The following is an 18285-nucleotide window of genomic DNA, read 5'->3' on the forward strand; positions in this document are numbered from 1 at the left end:
AGAAGCTGGACCCAATAAGGCACAAGCAGAAAGCATCTTTATTCTTTCTTACCCCTGACCCTTTAAAAGCACTGTGTTGTCCCTCCCTGGATAAAAACAAAGACATATCACTTCTTTGTGCTTGGCATATTCTAAATGCCAACTCTCTAGTTAGGGTATTTTAGTAGATGCTTTGATAATCCTCCTGCTGGGGACTTTTGACTGCAGTTTTAGCCCTTGATTGTAGAAGTTCACTTTGCACAGATTCTTTCTCTACTGGGGTCACTTTAAAGATTTTTGGGAAGAGTCTTTTCTGAGGTTCCCATCTTGCTCTTGAGAAACATGCTCCTTTGCTTGCTGTTAGTGGAAGTTCAATACCTACTGCAGCCTTCTCTCCTAGCTCTGCCACCAGCTTTTTCTTATTTGAACTTATTTTAGGAGAGGTCATGTTCAAGTACCAACGTCCCCCAAATTCCAGGGGACAGATATCATTAGCTCTTAGTCATTCTTTGAAGTCCTCTTCACTTGGGTGAGGAGGTGGGGAAATGCCATAGCACTCTAACAACTCTCCTGTTAATGAAAGCCTTCTTAGTAATCTAATCTCCCTTACCAATCTCATCCTTCCCTCATAAGTGTTAAAGGTGGGCACTGAGCTAAGGGTCTCAAAACCGGTTTCACAATTTTTTTGGCCTGCCATATTAAAGGGTATGGTACCTAAAAATCTGTCTTTGGGGCCTCTGCTGAAATTCTGAGACAGATCAGGAAAAGTCATGCTACATGCATATTTTAAATAAATGCTATTAAGTCACTTTCATTTTTAGTAAATAAACACTTTAGTTTTATATTTAGCATGGTAATAGAATAAAAAACAACTCACTTCCCCCAAACCAAGTCTAATAGTAAAAAGGACTCCAGTTACCTTAACTTAACATTTCGTATGGGTCTACTTTAAAAGTTCAAAAAGAAAAAAAAGTGGCAGAAATAAAAAGCTCTTCTGTTATTCCAGAGCTATGAAAAAATGTGGTTTTATGAGTGAATGCTATAGATAAGAGGTTGTCAGATTTCTTCTGTAAAGGGCAAGAGAGTAAATATTTTAAGCTTTGTAGGCCATAAGATCTCTGTTGCAACTACTCAACTTTTCCATTGTAGAACAAAAGCAGCCATAGACAATATGTAAACAAATGTGGCTGAGTACCAATAATGCTTTATTTACAGAATCAGGCTTCTGGGTGAATTTGGTCTGCAAGTCATAGTCTGCTATAGACCACAATGGTCTGGCATTATAGTTCACTTATCCCCATCTCCCGCTAGAATTAATAAAAAGAAGAGGCTGGTTAACTAAAAGAGGCTGTCACAAAATATACTAAATCACAATATATTACTATTTTAATATGCACTATATTAAATATAAAAACAAGAAACTGACAAAATGTTAACAGTAATATTAAAAATCAGCCTATGGTCTAATACCTATATCTTACTTTGGAAATTATTGTTAAAGACTTTTTAGATTAAATGTTAGTCAGGGAGCAAAACAGACTCATTACATTTGGTAAAAGGAAGCAAATAGTTCATCTTCTTGTATGGCATTGTTTAGTTCTTTCATAAAAAAAGAAAAAAGAAACTGCTATCAAGGCTTAATGATCTACTTTCAATTAGTAGAATATTTGCACGAGAAAGAAAAAAGTGAAAGTTACTTGAAAAGGACTGAAAGTACCAGAGGATTTTAATTGTAATTTAATGTTTACCTGGTAGTGATATGCAGGTTGCTGATAAACAGGCTGAGCTACCATCACAGGGGAACTAGATATAGAACGTGACTATAGGAGGAAAAAAATAAAGAAAAATTATTTTAGGCAAAATTCTTTAAAATAGCTCATAATAAAATTTATCTCAAATTGTTACCTAAACCCAGTCAACTTATGGTTTATGATTAGAAATGTCATTTTCTACCTCTTATTGATATTATCTCCAACTCTACTTAAGCCTATTTATTAAAATCATCACAGTATTCCTGCTTCCATGTGGTTTTTTTCCACAGTGATGCTAAAACAATCACCAGAAAAGTTGCTTTTAATCTGAAATTTATCACCTCCAAAGATTAGGAAAATATAGTTCTAAGTAATATTTAGAGGAAAATGGCAGCTGGACTTAGGGTGACACTGCCTATTTCCATCGTGGAGACCAGGAGTAGATAGTTATTGTTACAATAACATTTAGAACCAAATGAATAACCATATCTGATTTTCCCACCAATTTCTCATTACTTAAAAATAATCGACATTGTATTCCCTTGTTACACATTTAATTAAAGCAAATGCATTATTTACTGAAGTATTTGTCAATTCTGTTATTTTAGTTATTTGACATTTAAGTGAATTTATCACCAATAAACTTACATGTCATATATCTATGTCTGAAGAAAGTACTAGTAACACTTGGTTATTAAAAATGATAGAGTAAGCCCTAAAATAGATTACTTAAAACCAGATCATTAATAAAACAGGCAATTAGTATTGCAAGATAGGTAAAATAGGCTCTAATGATAGCAATTAAAATTTAATTTCTAACATTTGATCTAACTTATATGGCTCTGTTTTAATGTTCACACCTCCAAAACTGAAGAAAAGTATCATAGTTTTGTACAATTCACAGACTATAATATGCTAATAAAATTGTACCACAGATTAACATTAGAAAATAATCATGTAATTTAATATACTAATAGATTAAAGGAGAAAAATACATGATATCTCAGTAGATACAGAAAAAGCATTTGTTAAAATTCGGTACCTTTTAATGATAAAAATTCTTAGCAAACAGAATAGAAAATAAGTTCCTTAGTTGATTTAGGGCAGTAATTCTCAATCATGGGTGATTTTGTCCCCCAAATCAAGGAACATCTGGCAATGCTGGGAGACATTTTTGGTTGTCTACTATGGGGAGGCTAAAGAGACTTCTAAACATCCTACTGTGCACAGGACAGCCTTCTACAACACAGAAATCATCTGGCCCAAAATGTCAATAGTGCCGAGGTTGAGAAACTCGGGTTAAGAGTATCTTCCAAAGCGTGTGTGTGTGTGTGTGTGTGTGTGTGTGTGTGTGTGTGTGTGTGTGTGTGTGTGTGTGTGTGTGTGTGTGTGTGTGTGTGTGTAAAGCTTAATGCTGAATCACTTAACTTGTTCTCTTTTTCAAGAACAAGGTCATGTTATCACTACATCACTTCTGTAGCAGAGACACTACCAGTTCAGTAACTCAACGGGAAAAAACCAAGAAACAAAAGAATAGAAAGAAATAGAAGTATATAGAATCATAAATAATTGTCTAAATGAGAATTTGGCAGGGTTACTGATACAATATCAACATTAAAAAATAAAAAGTATTACCATACACCAGCTACAATCTATTAGGAAATGTGATTTAAAAAAAATAGCATTCATAAAAGGAACAAAAACTAAAGGGTACTAAAAATTCAAGGAAAGATGAGCCAAACATTTTTATGGAGAAAGAAAACTTTTTTTGATGGATGGAAATAAAAGAAGACCTAAATAAATGGAGAGATGTATCATGTTCACAGATGGGAAGAGTCAATATTATAAAACACCTAAATGTCCCAAATTAATCTACATATTTAATGCAATTCTAATAAAAACCCAACAAGGGTTTTTCACAGAGCTGAACAAGCTGAATTATAAAATTTATACTTATAAAAGCAAAGACTTAAGAATAGACTAGAGATGCCTGGAGGAGAACAAAGTAAAAGGATTTGTCTTAGATTTTGAGGCTCATTATAAAGCCATAGTAATGAAAACAGAATTGGGCAGGGCAAACAAATACACTAATGGAACAGAACAGAGAGCCCAGAAAGAGACCCATACATATGGAAATTTGGTATTTGATAGAAGATTCATTTCAAAACAGTAGGAAAAAGGATGGATTAGTCAATACATAAACTTAAAATTTAAGATCTAGATGTGAAAAGCATCAATACTAGAGCATTTTAAAAATAAAATATAGTATGTATTTTTGTAATAAAGAAGTGTTCTTTTTAAAACAAGACACTAAAAGTTGAAAGCGTAAAGCAAAAACGTTTGTAGTGGCTTGAATTATATCCCTCCAAAACTCCCTGAAGCTTGAATTGTATCCCCCAAGTTTTATGTATTAGAAACTTAGCCCCCTCTGGACTGTTAAGAGGGTGGGAAATCCTATTATGATAAATGAAAGGTGGTGCCTTAAAGAGGTGATTGGATTGTAGGACCGTGCAGTAATGAATGGATTAAAAATGGTGGTCAAGGGCGTGGTTCTGAGGGCTTTAAACGAAGAGGAGAGTCTGTCTCTCTCTCTCTGCTTTCTCTGCTTCCACCATCTTGCAATGTGAGACCCCTGGATCACTGTCGCCACCCCCAGATGGACTTCAGACTTTTTAGCCTCAGAAACTGTAAGCAATAAATTTCATTTTCTTTATAAATCACCCAGTTCAGTGCACTTTGTAATAAGCAACAAAAACGGACTAATACAACACTGAAACAAATAACAGCAACAAAAATATTTTATGAGAAAAAAACCATAAGCAACATTAATGACAAGCCACAAACTAGAAGATATTTACAACCCACAAAATTTATATAATGAACTCAAGAAAAAGACAAATTGCCTCAATAGAAAAATGGACAAAGGATATAACTGGCAGTTCATAGAAGAAAGTGGAATGGCAAATGAATATATGAAAATATGTCCAATTTTACCAGTAATTAGGAAAATGAAAAGTAAAAATACCATTCCGTGATAATATTGGCAAAAATATAAAAATCTTATAATTTTAAGGGTTGGCAGATTATGGAGAAATTGTAACGTTCATAAACTGCTGGCTAGAGTGTAAACTGGTATACTTTGGAAAGCTATTTGGCCACATTTAATTGAAAGATGTGCATACTTTATATATATGAAATTCTAATTCTACGCATATATCCTAAGCTAGACCAAGGTACAATAGGGGAATACAAAAATTTTCCAGTGAAACATGGGCATGAATAACTTTAAGAGTACTAATTTTTAGATCCTAACCTTCATATGTACTCCTTCCTGACTTGATTTGTCTGTGAACATGTCTGTGTACTACAGATTTTTCTTTTCAAAACTCTCTTTTCACTATCTCCTTTTTCCTTCCCGGAAAAGGAAAATTTCCCACTCATTCTTGATCTTACTATAATACTTTGTTCTGGAATGTAAACGCCAACAGGGCATCAAACAAAAACACAATTAAAGAAGGCAAAATGCCCTAAGAAATAGGAAGAAGCAAAGCAAAAGAGTTTGAATAAGAAATATTAAAGGGTACCTTAATTCATCCAGGGAACAAACAAGTTAGCTGATGGTCACAGGGATACATATTAACTCATTTATTTGAGTTTAAACATAAAGTCAGAATTTTCTAATAGAAAGTTTTATTCAGCTGACTAGTTTCATTCAGTTGACTAATTTTGTTAACTGAGTTATAGAGCAGACACTTTCCATTATTAAAATAAGCTAAATCTACAGGTACAAAGTTTTGATAAAAACATATTTAAAGCAAACCTACAATATACAATATGGCTAAATGATTTAAACATAATAAATTTCATATATAAACTTAAAAATGAGTGAGTATATTCAGAATTTCTCAGAAAAATTTTTAGAGGATATAGAAGCAAAACCTTTAAAAACCACTGCCCTAGAAAAACTCACACAATTCTCATACTTGATTGTAGAAAAAAATTAAAATGTCCATTAATAAAGAAATATAAAAAATTGTAGTACACTCATACAATGGAATATTTCAAAATATTAAAATAAGTGACCTAGATGTCCAAGGATCAATATGATTTAATATAAAAAAAGTCAACATGGTTTCGTCTCAAAACCATAATGTTAAATAGAAAAGCCGGATGATTTATATATAGTGTTTAAAACCACCCAAAGCAATACTACATATTATTTAAGGAGACATATATTTGTAGTAAAAACATAAAATGGACAGGAAAGATATTCTGTTTACTTCTGAGGAGGAAAATAGGGTAAGAAGACTTTACCTGAATTTGTCATATTTTATTCTCCCCCTTTAAAGAGAACTTAAGTAAAGACGGCTAAATGTGTTAAATGTTAAATTTGGGTGGTGGGATCATGAGTATTATATTATTCATACTTGTCTGTGGATGAAATATTTTAGAAATAAAACAAAAATTTAAAAAAATTTATAGTAATAAATTAAAACCCCTTTAAAATGAAATTACTTACAGGCCAAGGTGGTGGGACAGAAGTTACCTCTGGAGTATGAAAATAAGCAACACCATTATGATAAGTATAGGGATATCCAGTTGAAGTTGTTAGATACATTGTTCCAGCTGCTGGCATTATACTTGAACCTAAAGCAAAGATTAAATAATAATAATTGAAATGCTCAACTTGAACTTTAAAAATATAATTTCTGAATACTGTTTTCTTAATATACCTACATAGCTACAATAAAAATTGAATGTTATAAACATTTTTAAAAAATTCCATATATTAAAGTATCTTTGAAGCATGTATTTTCAAAGTCACTACCTTAGATCTTTAATTAGCTTAAGGTGATTAAAAGAAAAAAAGAATAAAAAGAAATACTAAAAATTCACCAATTCAGATTGTAATACCAGCATAATGAAACACAGCTTAACAATTTAGATTATCACCTAAGTCATTATTTTTACAAACATAAATTATATATAACTTAATTTTATTTAAAAAAATATATTTAACAAGATATAACTTTCTTTTATTTCATTGAACTACCTTTTGAGGCCATAGTCATTTCATAGAATGCCACCAATGCTCAATGCAGGTCTTTTAGAATCCATGTATGAATCTTAGACCATAAAGTTGCTTTGATCTGAATGGACTTTGTGAACTGTCACTGTCTCCATATAAGCAATAACATGAAGGAAACCCAATCCTGGCTGGGGTGATATGGTATGCACATGGAAAAATGACCATAGGCCTGGCATTATTTGTCTGTAGAGTTTAGAAAACATTATAAAAACAAAAATCTGGAATGTGTTTAGTCACTGAGGATGCTCAAAAATTAACATTATGAGAATCTCTGGAAAGACAATTTCTGATCTATAACTTCCTAAATATTAACTTAATATTTTGTGGCTTTCTTTGTCTCTCTCTATAAAGGAATTTAATGCTATAATAAGAGATGGACTGATTTTCTAAAAAACTACTAGCAAATAAAGTTTCATGTGAAATTTAACCTTTCTTTTTGCTGTTGTGTTACTGCAACTCATGTAAGAAAGATGCTGACTATTAAGTGTGAGAATGGTATAAAAATGTATTTTTGTCAAAGTCCACAATAAGGTTCTAAATGTTAGAAACTTGAAAAGGAAATATAAAAACCTAGAAGTAGCATTAAATAAGATGACAACACTGAAAACTGAAGAAGAAAAGGATTCTCATTAGGGGGCCTTTGCGTTTATAAAGTCTTAAGATTATTATTATTATTATTATTAGAATTATATATAATTTAGAGTTAGTTGTAGACTATAGACACTGTAGTAAAGTTCCTAAGATCTTAGCTACATCTTTTACTTGTAAAAGTTCAAAGATGGAGTTACCAGATCACTTCCTGCATTCAAAATTGACACATGCACTCAGATGTCAGAATGAAGGGATGTTTGCTTCAGGATGAACACAGAAGGTGAAACTAAGAAAACAGGAGTGGTTGGCTGGGTGAAGAACACCAGGAAAGGCACTGTGACAGGCAAAGACAAGGCCCTGAAGAGAAAGTCAATCCCACGAAGTCCTGTCTGATCAAGGATGGGAGTCCTCGTTCTCGCATTAACCGTATGGATTTTTCTAACCAACAAACCATCTCTAAACTTGAATATTATAACTTTAGTATTTAATACTAATGGAAGAGAAATAAAAACTGTAATGCTTACACTGCATAATAAACACCATATATATTCTTAAGTTTATATACTAGAATAATAGTAGTAGCAGAGTAGGATTAAAAAAGGGAACTTTCTGTTCTGAAAGCTACAATGTTATATATGTTATGAAAAATGTGTGACACTGAAATAATTTTACTTAATCATATTTTTAACAAGGAAAAACATAGCATTCTAAGATTAAAATGTCATTACAGAATATTTAATATGAATATTCAACTTAAACTTGTCTCATGGAATCTTTATTTCAATGAACATTACAACATACATGTGATTTGGCTAGACATAAAATAATAAAGTTAACCATTCAAAAATTATTTTTGGGTACTGTTGTCTGTAGTATATTCTAAAAACTTACAAATAATAATCAGTGGTTACAAATTAATTTATATGATGATCAATATAACCATAAAATAACATCAACAAAGAGTTAATTTTTAAATTTCTGGTTAAATGTGAACATGATTCAGTACTTAGGCTGGGGCTACTTAGTGCTTTCTATCAACTATACACTCTGTATAGTAAGCATTTAGGCCAAGTGATGGCTAATATGAAGTCACAATTTCAGTATAGCAAGCAGCAAGATTTTTATCAACAACCACCCACAATGGATATCCTATTATCCAGAAAAGGAACTTAGAGTCTAAATAATGATACTATTCCTCAAATTTGGACTATTGTTGGCATATATACTTCATTAGAACAATGGCACACTTCATTAAAACAAAATTTTATGTGGAATTGAATACATAAAACAAGTTAAAAAAAAAAAAAAAAGAGTTCAAAGATGATGAAGGCGTGAAGTTGGAGAAGATTCTACTTTCCTGAAGACATTTTGGTTCCACTCTACAAATTCTTTGCGTCTACTATCAGCCAGCATTCACTCATGCTATGACTCTCTTTTATTCTCTACTCTCCTTTTGCTACAAAACTGTTGCAGTTGCAAGTCTTCATGTGGCTAGTCTGGGGTCCCCACCTCTTTTTCCAGGCCAAGTTATAAAACAAACAAACAAACAAAAATATATATATTTTTTGTCATGGAGGAGACTTTAAAAGTTACATAAGCTAAATTAGATTAAGTACTTGACCAGCATGGTTATATAAATTACTGGAACTGATAATGCTCCTTCCACTATACCAGTACTTCTCAAAATTTAACATACATTAGGATCACCTAGATGGCTTATTAAAATACAAATACCAGGGACCCATCTCCAAAGATTTTGATTCAGTAAATCTGGGATAGGGCCTAAGAATTTGCATTTTGACAGCTCCCAAATGAAATGATGCTAACTGTATGCAAACCATACTTTGGCCCTGGCCTTCCACTTTAAGTACCACTACTACTTCTCAGTCTTTATATTTTCACTGTATTTGATCTAGTATTGTTACTGTTTATTTTAGTAGTTCTTAATCATATCTTTTTAAGAATATGACAGAAGCTGTAGACATTTTTCTCAGAAACATATACAGTCAAACAAAATATTGTACACATTTCAGGAGGTTCATGGATTACCTCCAAAGATAATCAATGAACCATGGTCTATCTGTTAAGTAAATAAATTTTTTTCTTAAAGACATTTGTTCAGTGTCATGATCAGATTATTACATGTAGCAATCAACAGCATGGGTGCAAAAAAAAAAAAATTCTACATTAAAACCCTTTGTTGGAATGCTTTACACTTTCCACAGAACAGAAACTAAAATAACCTGTTATACAATTAGTCACAAATACAGTCCTAGAGTTTTTTTGCCCATACACATGAGCATGGTCTAAAACATGTCTTCTTTGTAGCAGCTAGGTCCTGCCACCACTGTGCTTGGCTGAGTTCACAAATTAGTTGTAACCTGTAGCTTCCCTGTCACTTCTCTGGCTCTCCTCTACTGATAAGCTTTGTTTCCTAGAAGTTAATTAAAACATGCTGCCACTGCCATAGCTACTGCTGCTGCTGGAACCACCATAGCCATCTTGGTTTCATGGTCTGGCAAAGTATTGGCCTCCACCACCATAAGGGACAGAGCTTCTGTTTCCAAAATTTCCTCCCTTCATGGGTCCAAAATTTGAAGACTGATTTTTGTAACTGTCAAAATCATTGTAGCTTCCACCACCTCCAAAATTGCTCCCATCATTACCAAATCCATTATAGACATCCCCACTGCCACCATATACACCACCAGCATGGCTGCCACCAAAGCCACCATGACCACTAAAGTTTCCTCCACGACCAAAGTTTTCACTCCTACCAAAACCACCTCCACGACCACCACCAAAGTTTCCAGAACCACTTCGACTTCTTTGACTGGATGAAGCACTAGCCGTCTCTTGCTTCAACAGGGCTTTCCTTACTTCACAGTTGTGACCATTCACAGTATGGTATTTCTGAATGACAATCTGATCCACAGAGTGTATAGTTCATAGAAAGCACTAAGTAGCCCCAGCCTAAGTACTGAATCATGTTCACATTTAACCAGAAATTTAAAAATTAACTTTGTTGATGTTATTTTATGGTTATATTGATCATCATATAAATTAATTTGTAACCACTGATTATTATTTGTAAGTTTTTAGAATATACTACAGACAACAGTACCCTCTCTTCTTGCTGCTGTCTTGGTCAGTCATGATTTCAGTCAATTCAATTTTCCCATACTGTTCAAAGTAATCTCTCAGGTGATGTTCTTCAGTGTCCTCTTTAATGCTACTAACAAAGATCTTTTTCACAGTTAAGTGGGCACCTGGTCTTTGAGAATCCTCTATTGAGACAGCCCTCTTTGGTTCCATAACTCTTGCATCCACCTTGTGTGGCCTTGCAGTCATGGCTGCATCCACCTCCTCCACAGTGACGTATGTGACAAACCCAAAGCCCCTGGAATGCTTGTTGTTTGGATCTCTCATTACCACACAGTCTGTGAGCATTCCCCATTGCTCAAAATGGCTCCTGAGACTCTCATCAGTTGTTTCAAAGCTCAGCCCTCTGATGAAAAGTTTCTGCAGCTGTTCGGGTTCTTTAGGAGACTCTGTCTTAGACATGATGGCAGTGGGAAGACTTTAAAGTTGCTTCCTCAGCTGCATTCATGAATCAAAAGGGGTAAGCTAATGAGTGTATCTCAGTAAATAAATAAATTTTAAGTGCATATGATTACAAGGCGTTAAACTAGGCCCTGGTGATACAGCAAAAAATTAAAAAAATTGAACACGGCATCGTCTCTATCTCCATAGAAGTTTGGTTCTGGTAGGGAAGACTGTCATTAGGTAATTTTATAATTAATTAAATATAATTTTAATAAATACACAGAGGTAGTATAGGGTGCTATACTTGCTAGTATAGGATACTATACTAAAGATTTCAATTATTTTACATTTATAAAGTATACACAGTTTGAAAATATTTTCTCCCATTTGTAGCTTGTCTTTCCACTTTGCTGATTGTTTCCTTTGCTGTGCAGAAGGTTTTTAGTTTGATATAATCCCATTTATTTATTTTTTCTATTTCAGGTCTTATATTTAAGTCTTTAATTGATTTTGAGTTGATTTTAGAATATGGTAAGAGGTATTGGTCCACTTTCATTTTTCTGCCTGTGGAAGTCCAGTTATCCCAGCACCATTTATTGAAGAGGCAGTCTTTTACCCAATGTATGTTCTTGCTGCCTTTGTCAAAGATCAGTTGGCTATAAGTATGTGGGTTGATTCCTGGGTTTTCTAATCTGTTCCATTGATCTGAGTGTCTGTTTTTATGCCAGTACCACACTGTTTTGGTTACAATAGCTTTGTAATATAATTTGAAATCAGGTAGTGTTATGCCTCTGGCTTTATTTTTTTTGCTTAGGATTGCTTTGGCTATTTGGGGTCTTTTGTTGTTCCATATGAATATTTGCAACAACATGGATGAGTCTGGAGAAAATTATGTTAAGTGAAATAAGCCAGACAAAGAAACAGAAAGACTGCATGGTCTCACTCATAACTGGCTGCTAGTAAGGGAGGGGGGGAGGGAGGGAGAGAGTGGGGAGGAAAGGAGGAAAGTAGGAAGGAATGTAGGAAAGAAAGAAAAGACCGCAGCAATATGTTGAACTTTCAGAAAGAGACTTTCCTAAGGAGGCTAGAGATGGGGGAGAGGGAGGGAGGGGATTTGGGAAGTGATAGGTTGGGCAAAGGGCATAAAGAAATATCACAATTTGTAAGAATGAATATGCTAATAATAAAAAATTTTAAAAAGTATATATAAAATATCCATTTCTCTCTCTCTCTCTCTGGTGCTTTTGTGAGGAAATGATGTTTGAGGTAAGCTTTAAAGAATGAATGGGATGGCAAAGAGCATTCTAGGTAAAGAGAACAGTATATTGGACAGTCCTGAGAAGTATGATATGCTCTGAAACTGAGAGAAGGCTAGATGGCTAAAGCATGAAAAGACAAGGGAAGAATAGCTCAAAATAAGCTGAAAATAAGATGATAATATGTACACTTCTAAAAGATCACTCTGGTTGCGTTGTGAAGAATGGATTGGAAGGTAACAAGATTGGATTAAAAGGGAACAGTTAGGAGGGTTATCCAGTAGCCAAGGCAAGCAAAGTGGGTAGCTGGGACTAGGGTTTTGGTAATGGAGACAGAAAGTGACAAACTTGAGAAAAAATTAAGATAAGAATCACTTGTATTTTGTAAATATACTTTTAATACCTATTTTTCTTTGCAGAAAAGCCAAAAGAGGTTGGATTCAAATAGTCTTGGATTTGAAGGCTAATGCTACCACTCACCATTTGGTTAAGTTATATAATCCTATACTTCTCAGATTTGGATATGGCATGGTATGCTAGGACATATGAAAAGACATAGGCTGAATATGGTGATTTTCCTGCAGAATGAGTTTTATTCAAACACTTGTTTTTTGGGAAACATTTTTATATTCAAATAAACAAAATTATGGAACAGAGTGCAAATTGTGCATGAAGTTTTTACATAAACCATGAGACTTTAAAGAAAATTTGCAACTCTCATATGCTGCATTGTGTAAAGACCCACAGTATGCCAAGATTAACTCTCCTCTACCTTTAAGAGTATTTCAACAGAAACTTTTATTATTTTTTTTTTGGTGGCTGGCTGATATGGGGATTTAAATCCTTGACCTTAGTGTTATAACACCACACTCTAACCAACTGAACTAACTGGCAGCTCCAGCAGAAACTTTTTTAAAACAATGACTTTACCTTTCTAGGACTAAATTTTCTATTTACAAAAATAGAGCTAATAATGTCTCATGGGTTGTTGTGAAGATTAAATGAAATAAGTGTAAACCCATAACAATGACTTGCACTGAACAGTTCCTAAAAAACTATTTGTGTATTTGAAAGCATTCAGTGTAGTGCAGATTTATTTTCTATTTTAGCAGCAGGTGGGTCATAATATGACTTAGTATGTACCTCCTGCTGGTGATAATGGGCTAAAGAACCATTACTATACATCACAGCTTAACTTTTGCAACTTAACAACAGTAGTTGAAAAATATTCAGCATTCGGCCATATTTAGTGCATTCCATTTTGTATTAACTTCCTGAAGACACATCGATTATCTCCTAAATTAACAAATACTAAGTCAAAATTAAACTTAATATTTTTCAACTTCTAAATCAAAAAGCAGAACAGTCCAAATGAGCACAATCTAGAAATTTGTTAACAGATGTGTAACTACCTGGTGTTTTAAACATCCCAGTAGACACTAGGATGTGGCTAAGGAAAAATAAGAAAAGTTAGTTACTAATTTTATGTGAAGTTTCTCCTTTTAGTCAAAGACTCAGAGATTTTAATAAATATTATAGGTAAAAAGTTAATTATAAAAAGTTAACTATTCTAATCTAATAAATGAGAAGAGTGAGAAAAAAAGAGTAGAGTTGAAAGAAAGCATTACAGAAATTTGAGGAAGGCACACACAGAACTTAGCTAATTCCTAAAGCTTTAGGGATTATTCCCCCTGATAATTTTAACACATGTGGTTAGGTGACAGTACATACCATGAAGCCAGTTTCTGATATTAGCTCTATATTTTCACTTTTAGTATATTTGCTCTAATTTTAAATTACTCTTATAATTAGAAAAATTTTCTAATTAGTAATTCTAAATTACTTCTAATTACTTCTGTGATTTTAAATATTTTCATCATAAAATATTTTTCCTTTAAAGATGTAACTATATGGAATAATATACTTAATCATCATTATTTATGGTAATTTTTTCCTAGCCAAAAAAACCCTAAGATATATTAATTTGTGGTAAGAAATATTTGTTTGAACACCCACTTTTCTAAAATAATTTTATTAGATAAAAGAAACATGATATTTTAATAAAGTTCTATAAAATTCTAATACTTCAAAAAAAAACCATGCAAAAATATTGAAAAATACATTAGTTCTCAATACATACGAGGGATCCCTACATGTTGTTTTCTTATCGCTGGACCAATGTTCAGTTTCTTATCCTTATAATTAAATTTTTCAGCCTAAAATAAAGAAAAAATATTTTATTATTTTGGCACTATTATTTATAAAACCAATCAGGAAAAACTATGAGAAGAAGAATTTTAAAAATTCAGACTATAACATTCTTTGAAAGCAGCAAGGGCAAAATCTTTGGATTAAAATAGATCTGGGTCTGAATCTTGGTTCCAATGCTCTGACTAATTCCTCATTTGTAATACAGTCAATTCTCATTATTCATGGATTCTGTATTTGTGAATTTGCCTATTTGCTAAAATTTATTTATGATACCCAAATCAATACTTATGGCGATTTCGAGGTTATTAGTGGACATCCACAGAGTGGAGAAAAATTTGAATAGTCTGACACACCCACGTTCCCAGCTGAGGTCAAAGAAGGCGATGCACTTTCTTGTTTCAGTTCTTATGCTGTAGACAAGTGTTCTTTTTGCATTCTATTTAGAGCCATATTTTTTGCATTTTATGATTTTTGTTGGTGATTCTGCTATTTAAAATGGCCTCCAAGTATAGTGCTGAAGTACTGGCTAGTGTTCCTAAGCACAAGACTGTAATATACCTTACAGAGAAAATATGTCAGATGTACTTAATTCAGGAATGAATTATTGGCTATGAGTTGAAGGTTAATGAATCAACAATATGGTGTCTTTAAACAGAAATACACATAAAAGGAGGTTATGTATTGATTGATGACAATATTGTTACCAGAGGTTATCGGGACCTCACCCTGTATTTCTTCTAGGAACAGCAGTTTAGTATTTGCTCTGTTGGTGGTGACTTTATAGAATATAACTAACATGAATAACAAGAATCGACTATTTGATTTTAACAATATACAATTAAAATTCTTTTTTTCCAAAAAAAAATTTAAATGTTATATTTGCCATAATTTAAAGTTACTATACTGAACTGCAGGCTATAGGCTTTTTCTATGAATGCTCTTACTTTATATAAAGTTTTCCATAGGAAGGAAATAAACTCAGATCATCTCACTCTAGGAATCTGTGTTTGTACTGGTTTTTAGGAATTCAAAACGCTATTAACATTTCACAAAAGATAAATCCCCAAGTTCTTAATTTAAGCAAATAAAGGAAAAATTATATTAAAACTTCCCAGCCATACTCATGTAAGGATTTGAAATTTGTTTTTCTGCAGATAAATTTTCTTGGAGACCAAAGCCACTCTTAAGAAGCAAATAAGTTAAGACTTTTTTTTTTGCAATTGATCACTGTATTTGAACTCTACTATAAAATAAACACCTTAAAAGACTAGTTTCAAAGAAAGAAGTTCCAAAAATGAAGTTAAATACACCAAAAGGTCTTACCTCTTGTAAAATTTTTTGTGCATCTTCTTGTGTTTCAAAAGTGACGAAACCATATCTAAATAAATGCATTAATGTTACTAATTAATTTTTTTTCTTAGAATATTTCATTAGTTACGTTAAAATTTTTAAAATTTTTGTGTTTTAAGAATGGGCCACTGTAGGAGTAAGTATCTTTCTATGCTGCACCAGCATGGGAATCCTAGAAGAATCATTCACAGTTTAACACTGTCATCTCCTCTTAGAATCAGAGACTAAAAGTAAAAAAGGAAACCAGGGATCTTGAAACAGTTTCAGCCCTGAGCTAGCTATATGTAAGAAAGAAAAGCATGAGAGATTCATCTTCTAGCTTAAAAACTGGAATGCAATGAACTCCAGTCCAGAGCAATAATCTCCTTTTAAAGTAATAGAGGTTTGGCTTAAAGAGAGGAATCAAAGTAGAAAAAAAAACTTTGAAAATTAAAAATTTCAACACAATAAAATTTCCTATATTGATAAATGATTATACAAATGTATTCCTTTATTATTAGTAGTACATATACAAGGGTACTTTAAAAAAGTTCATGGAGAGATTCGTATTATCTTTTAATTCTATTTTTCCATGAACTTTTTGAAGTACCCTCGTAAACTGATGTAATTATTAGTATATTTCCCAAACAATATCAGATAAATATATGTACAACCCAGATTTTAAATCTGCTTTTCATATATGGCCATTACCTTCAAGTACAACTCATATAATGTTCAAGATACAAATACAAATACAGGATGTATACTATGTCCAAAAAGTCAAAATAGGTAGAGGAAAAAAAAAATACCAAAAGAGATAAAAAAGTACATCTCCCAAAGCATAATACCTATTTAGATAATTTAAGGAAACTCTTTTGAGTAAGGCTAGGTATCTTGACCAACTTTTTCTTCACTTCGTATTTACTGTATCATATATAAAGCTTCTTTTTTAACAAAGGAATTTTTCTCTATCTGTTTGCCCAAACATTAAATAAGAATTAAGGAATTATTGTTATACTAAATTTTTTGGTAGAACAAAACACCACCCAGTGGAGAAGGCATAAAGTACAGTTCACATTTCCATGTGTGTCTTGCAATGATAAAAAGTTGATATTACCAAAATATTGCAAATTCTGTTAGCCACACAAAAGAGGTATAATCTCACTTTATCTTAACATTGTTTGGCAGTCTGAGGAAGTATCTCCTATGTTGGAAAATAACCTCTGTGTAGAATCCTGTCTCTTCCAGAGTACTCACTGTTATACTTACATGTTGTTTCTCACGAATACTGTTTTCTATCCACCACATTGGTTCCTTCTTTATGCATATAAGTAATATTATGTCTTGCCTCTCTTTCAAGAAAACAAACACATCCTTCGTTGATCTCCACTGCCTTATCTATTTTCTTTTAACTTTGCTGTAAAACTCCTTAAATGAGTACACTATTCAAATTACCTTTTTCTTTTCTGAAATTTGGCTTTTGTACACATAACAATCCACTGAAACAGCTCTACATATTTCTAGATACAGTCTACTGCTTTCTTCTCAATTTAATTCTCCTTAACATGGCAATTAAAAATCATTCTTAGAGTTGTATTTCTCATATTAGTCCCCTAATTAGGTCTCTGAGACAAAACCTACAGACATTCCTTGGGGTCAGCTGTTTTCAAATAAAACTTTCTATCGTCTAAAGCAGGAATACAAGTCCAAAAAAATCCAATTCCTTTAGCTTCTGGTTCCTTAGTTACTGTACACTTGCTACATTAAGTTTTGCTGCCTAACACTGAATGGTTCCTCAGCCTATGCAAGAATAACATTTCAACAAATTAAGGAATATTATAGTGTCCTCCTTCTTTCAAATATACACAAACATACACTTGAAAGAAATAGAAGATCAAAAGGTAGGAAGAAAGAAGAGGGCAAGAAATTCTTTGTTGAAAAAATGGAATCAAATTAAATTAGCACATAAAATCTAGTAATCATATAAAAATATAGTTGTTAATTCTATATACTATCTATAGTGATACTAACCCTTTGGACACTCCGGCTCTGTCATTGACAATCTTCACTTCTTTTACAGACCCATACTGGGAAAAAAATTTTCTTAAATCATTTTCATTTGTCTAATAGCATAAAAAGAAAACATTAAAAAACATTTTTTAATTGCTGAAAGACGAAACAATTCTTATGCTTGTTTGGAAACAGAAAAAGTTATAAACAATAATATGAATGAAGTCTGCCTCTCATTACCAAAACAATGCATGAAATCATTAGATTATTAAAATAAATATACTTTGCTTTATCCAGTAGATATGTTGTTAAACTATTATACATCAGTCTTTTTTGTTTTTTCCTGGCAGCTGGCTGGTATGGGGGTCTGAACCCATGACCTAGCTGGCCAGTTTTTAAAAAAAACAATTTGGATTAGGCATGCTATAATCATAGTAAGGGTGCAGTAATTGGCTCTTGTGGCTTAGAGAGGCCGACAGTCATGGCAGTGGAACTAGGTTATGTTGGGCTACACCAGTCACTC

The 18285-nt window shown here is 32.7% G+C and overlaps 2 protein-coding genes and 2 pseudogenes across 2 annotated transcripts in view; 2 read left to right on the forward strand and 2 right to left on the reverse strand.

The window, feature by feature from the left end:
• Nucleotides 1-18285, reverse strand: part of BOLL (boule homolog, RNA binding protein) — a 70104-nt gene that overhangs the window by 45631 nt on the left and 6188 nt on the right. Inside the window, exons 3-7 of the mRNA XM_063097139.1 lie at nt 17784-17875; nt 15747-15801; nt 14353-14428; nt 6250-6377; nt 1728-1799 (exon numbers count right to left, since the gene is read on the reverse strand). Coding sequence (XP_062953209.1) covers nt 1728-1799; nt 6250-6377; nt 14353-14428; nt 15747-15801; nt 17784-17875 — 423 coding nt within the window. The remainder of the gene's footprint in view (nt 1-1727; nt 1800-6249; nt 6378-14352; nt 14429-15746; nt 15802-17783; nt 17876-18285) is intronic.
• The window catches only part of PLCL1 (phospholipase C like 1 (inactive)), a 394267-nt gene that overhangs the window by 36347 nt on the left and 339635 nt on the right, over nt 1-18285 (forward strand). The window lies entirely within an intron of this gene.
• Nucleotides 7678-7898, forward strand: LOC134363361 (acylphosphatase-2-like; annotated as a pseudogene).
• Nucleotides 9856-10974, reverse strand: LOC134389862 (heterogeneous nuclear ribonucleoprotein A1-like; annotated as a pseudogene).

This window comes from Cynocephalus volans, chromosome 1 (genome assembly GCF_027409185.1).
Source record: "Cynocephalus volans isolate mCynVol1 chromosome 1, mCynVol1.pri, whole genome shotgun sequence".
Lineage (NCBI taxonomy): Eukaryota > Metazoa > Chordata > Mammalia > Dermoptera > Cynocephalidae > Cynocephalus > Cynocephalus volans.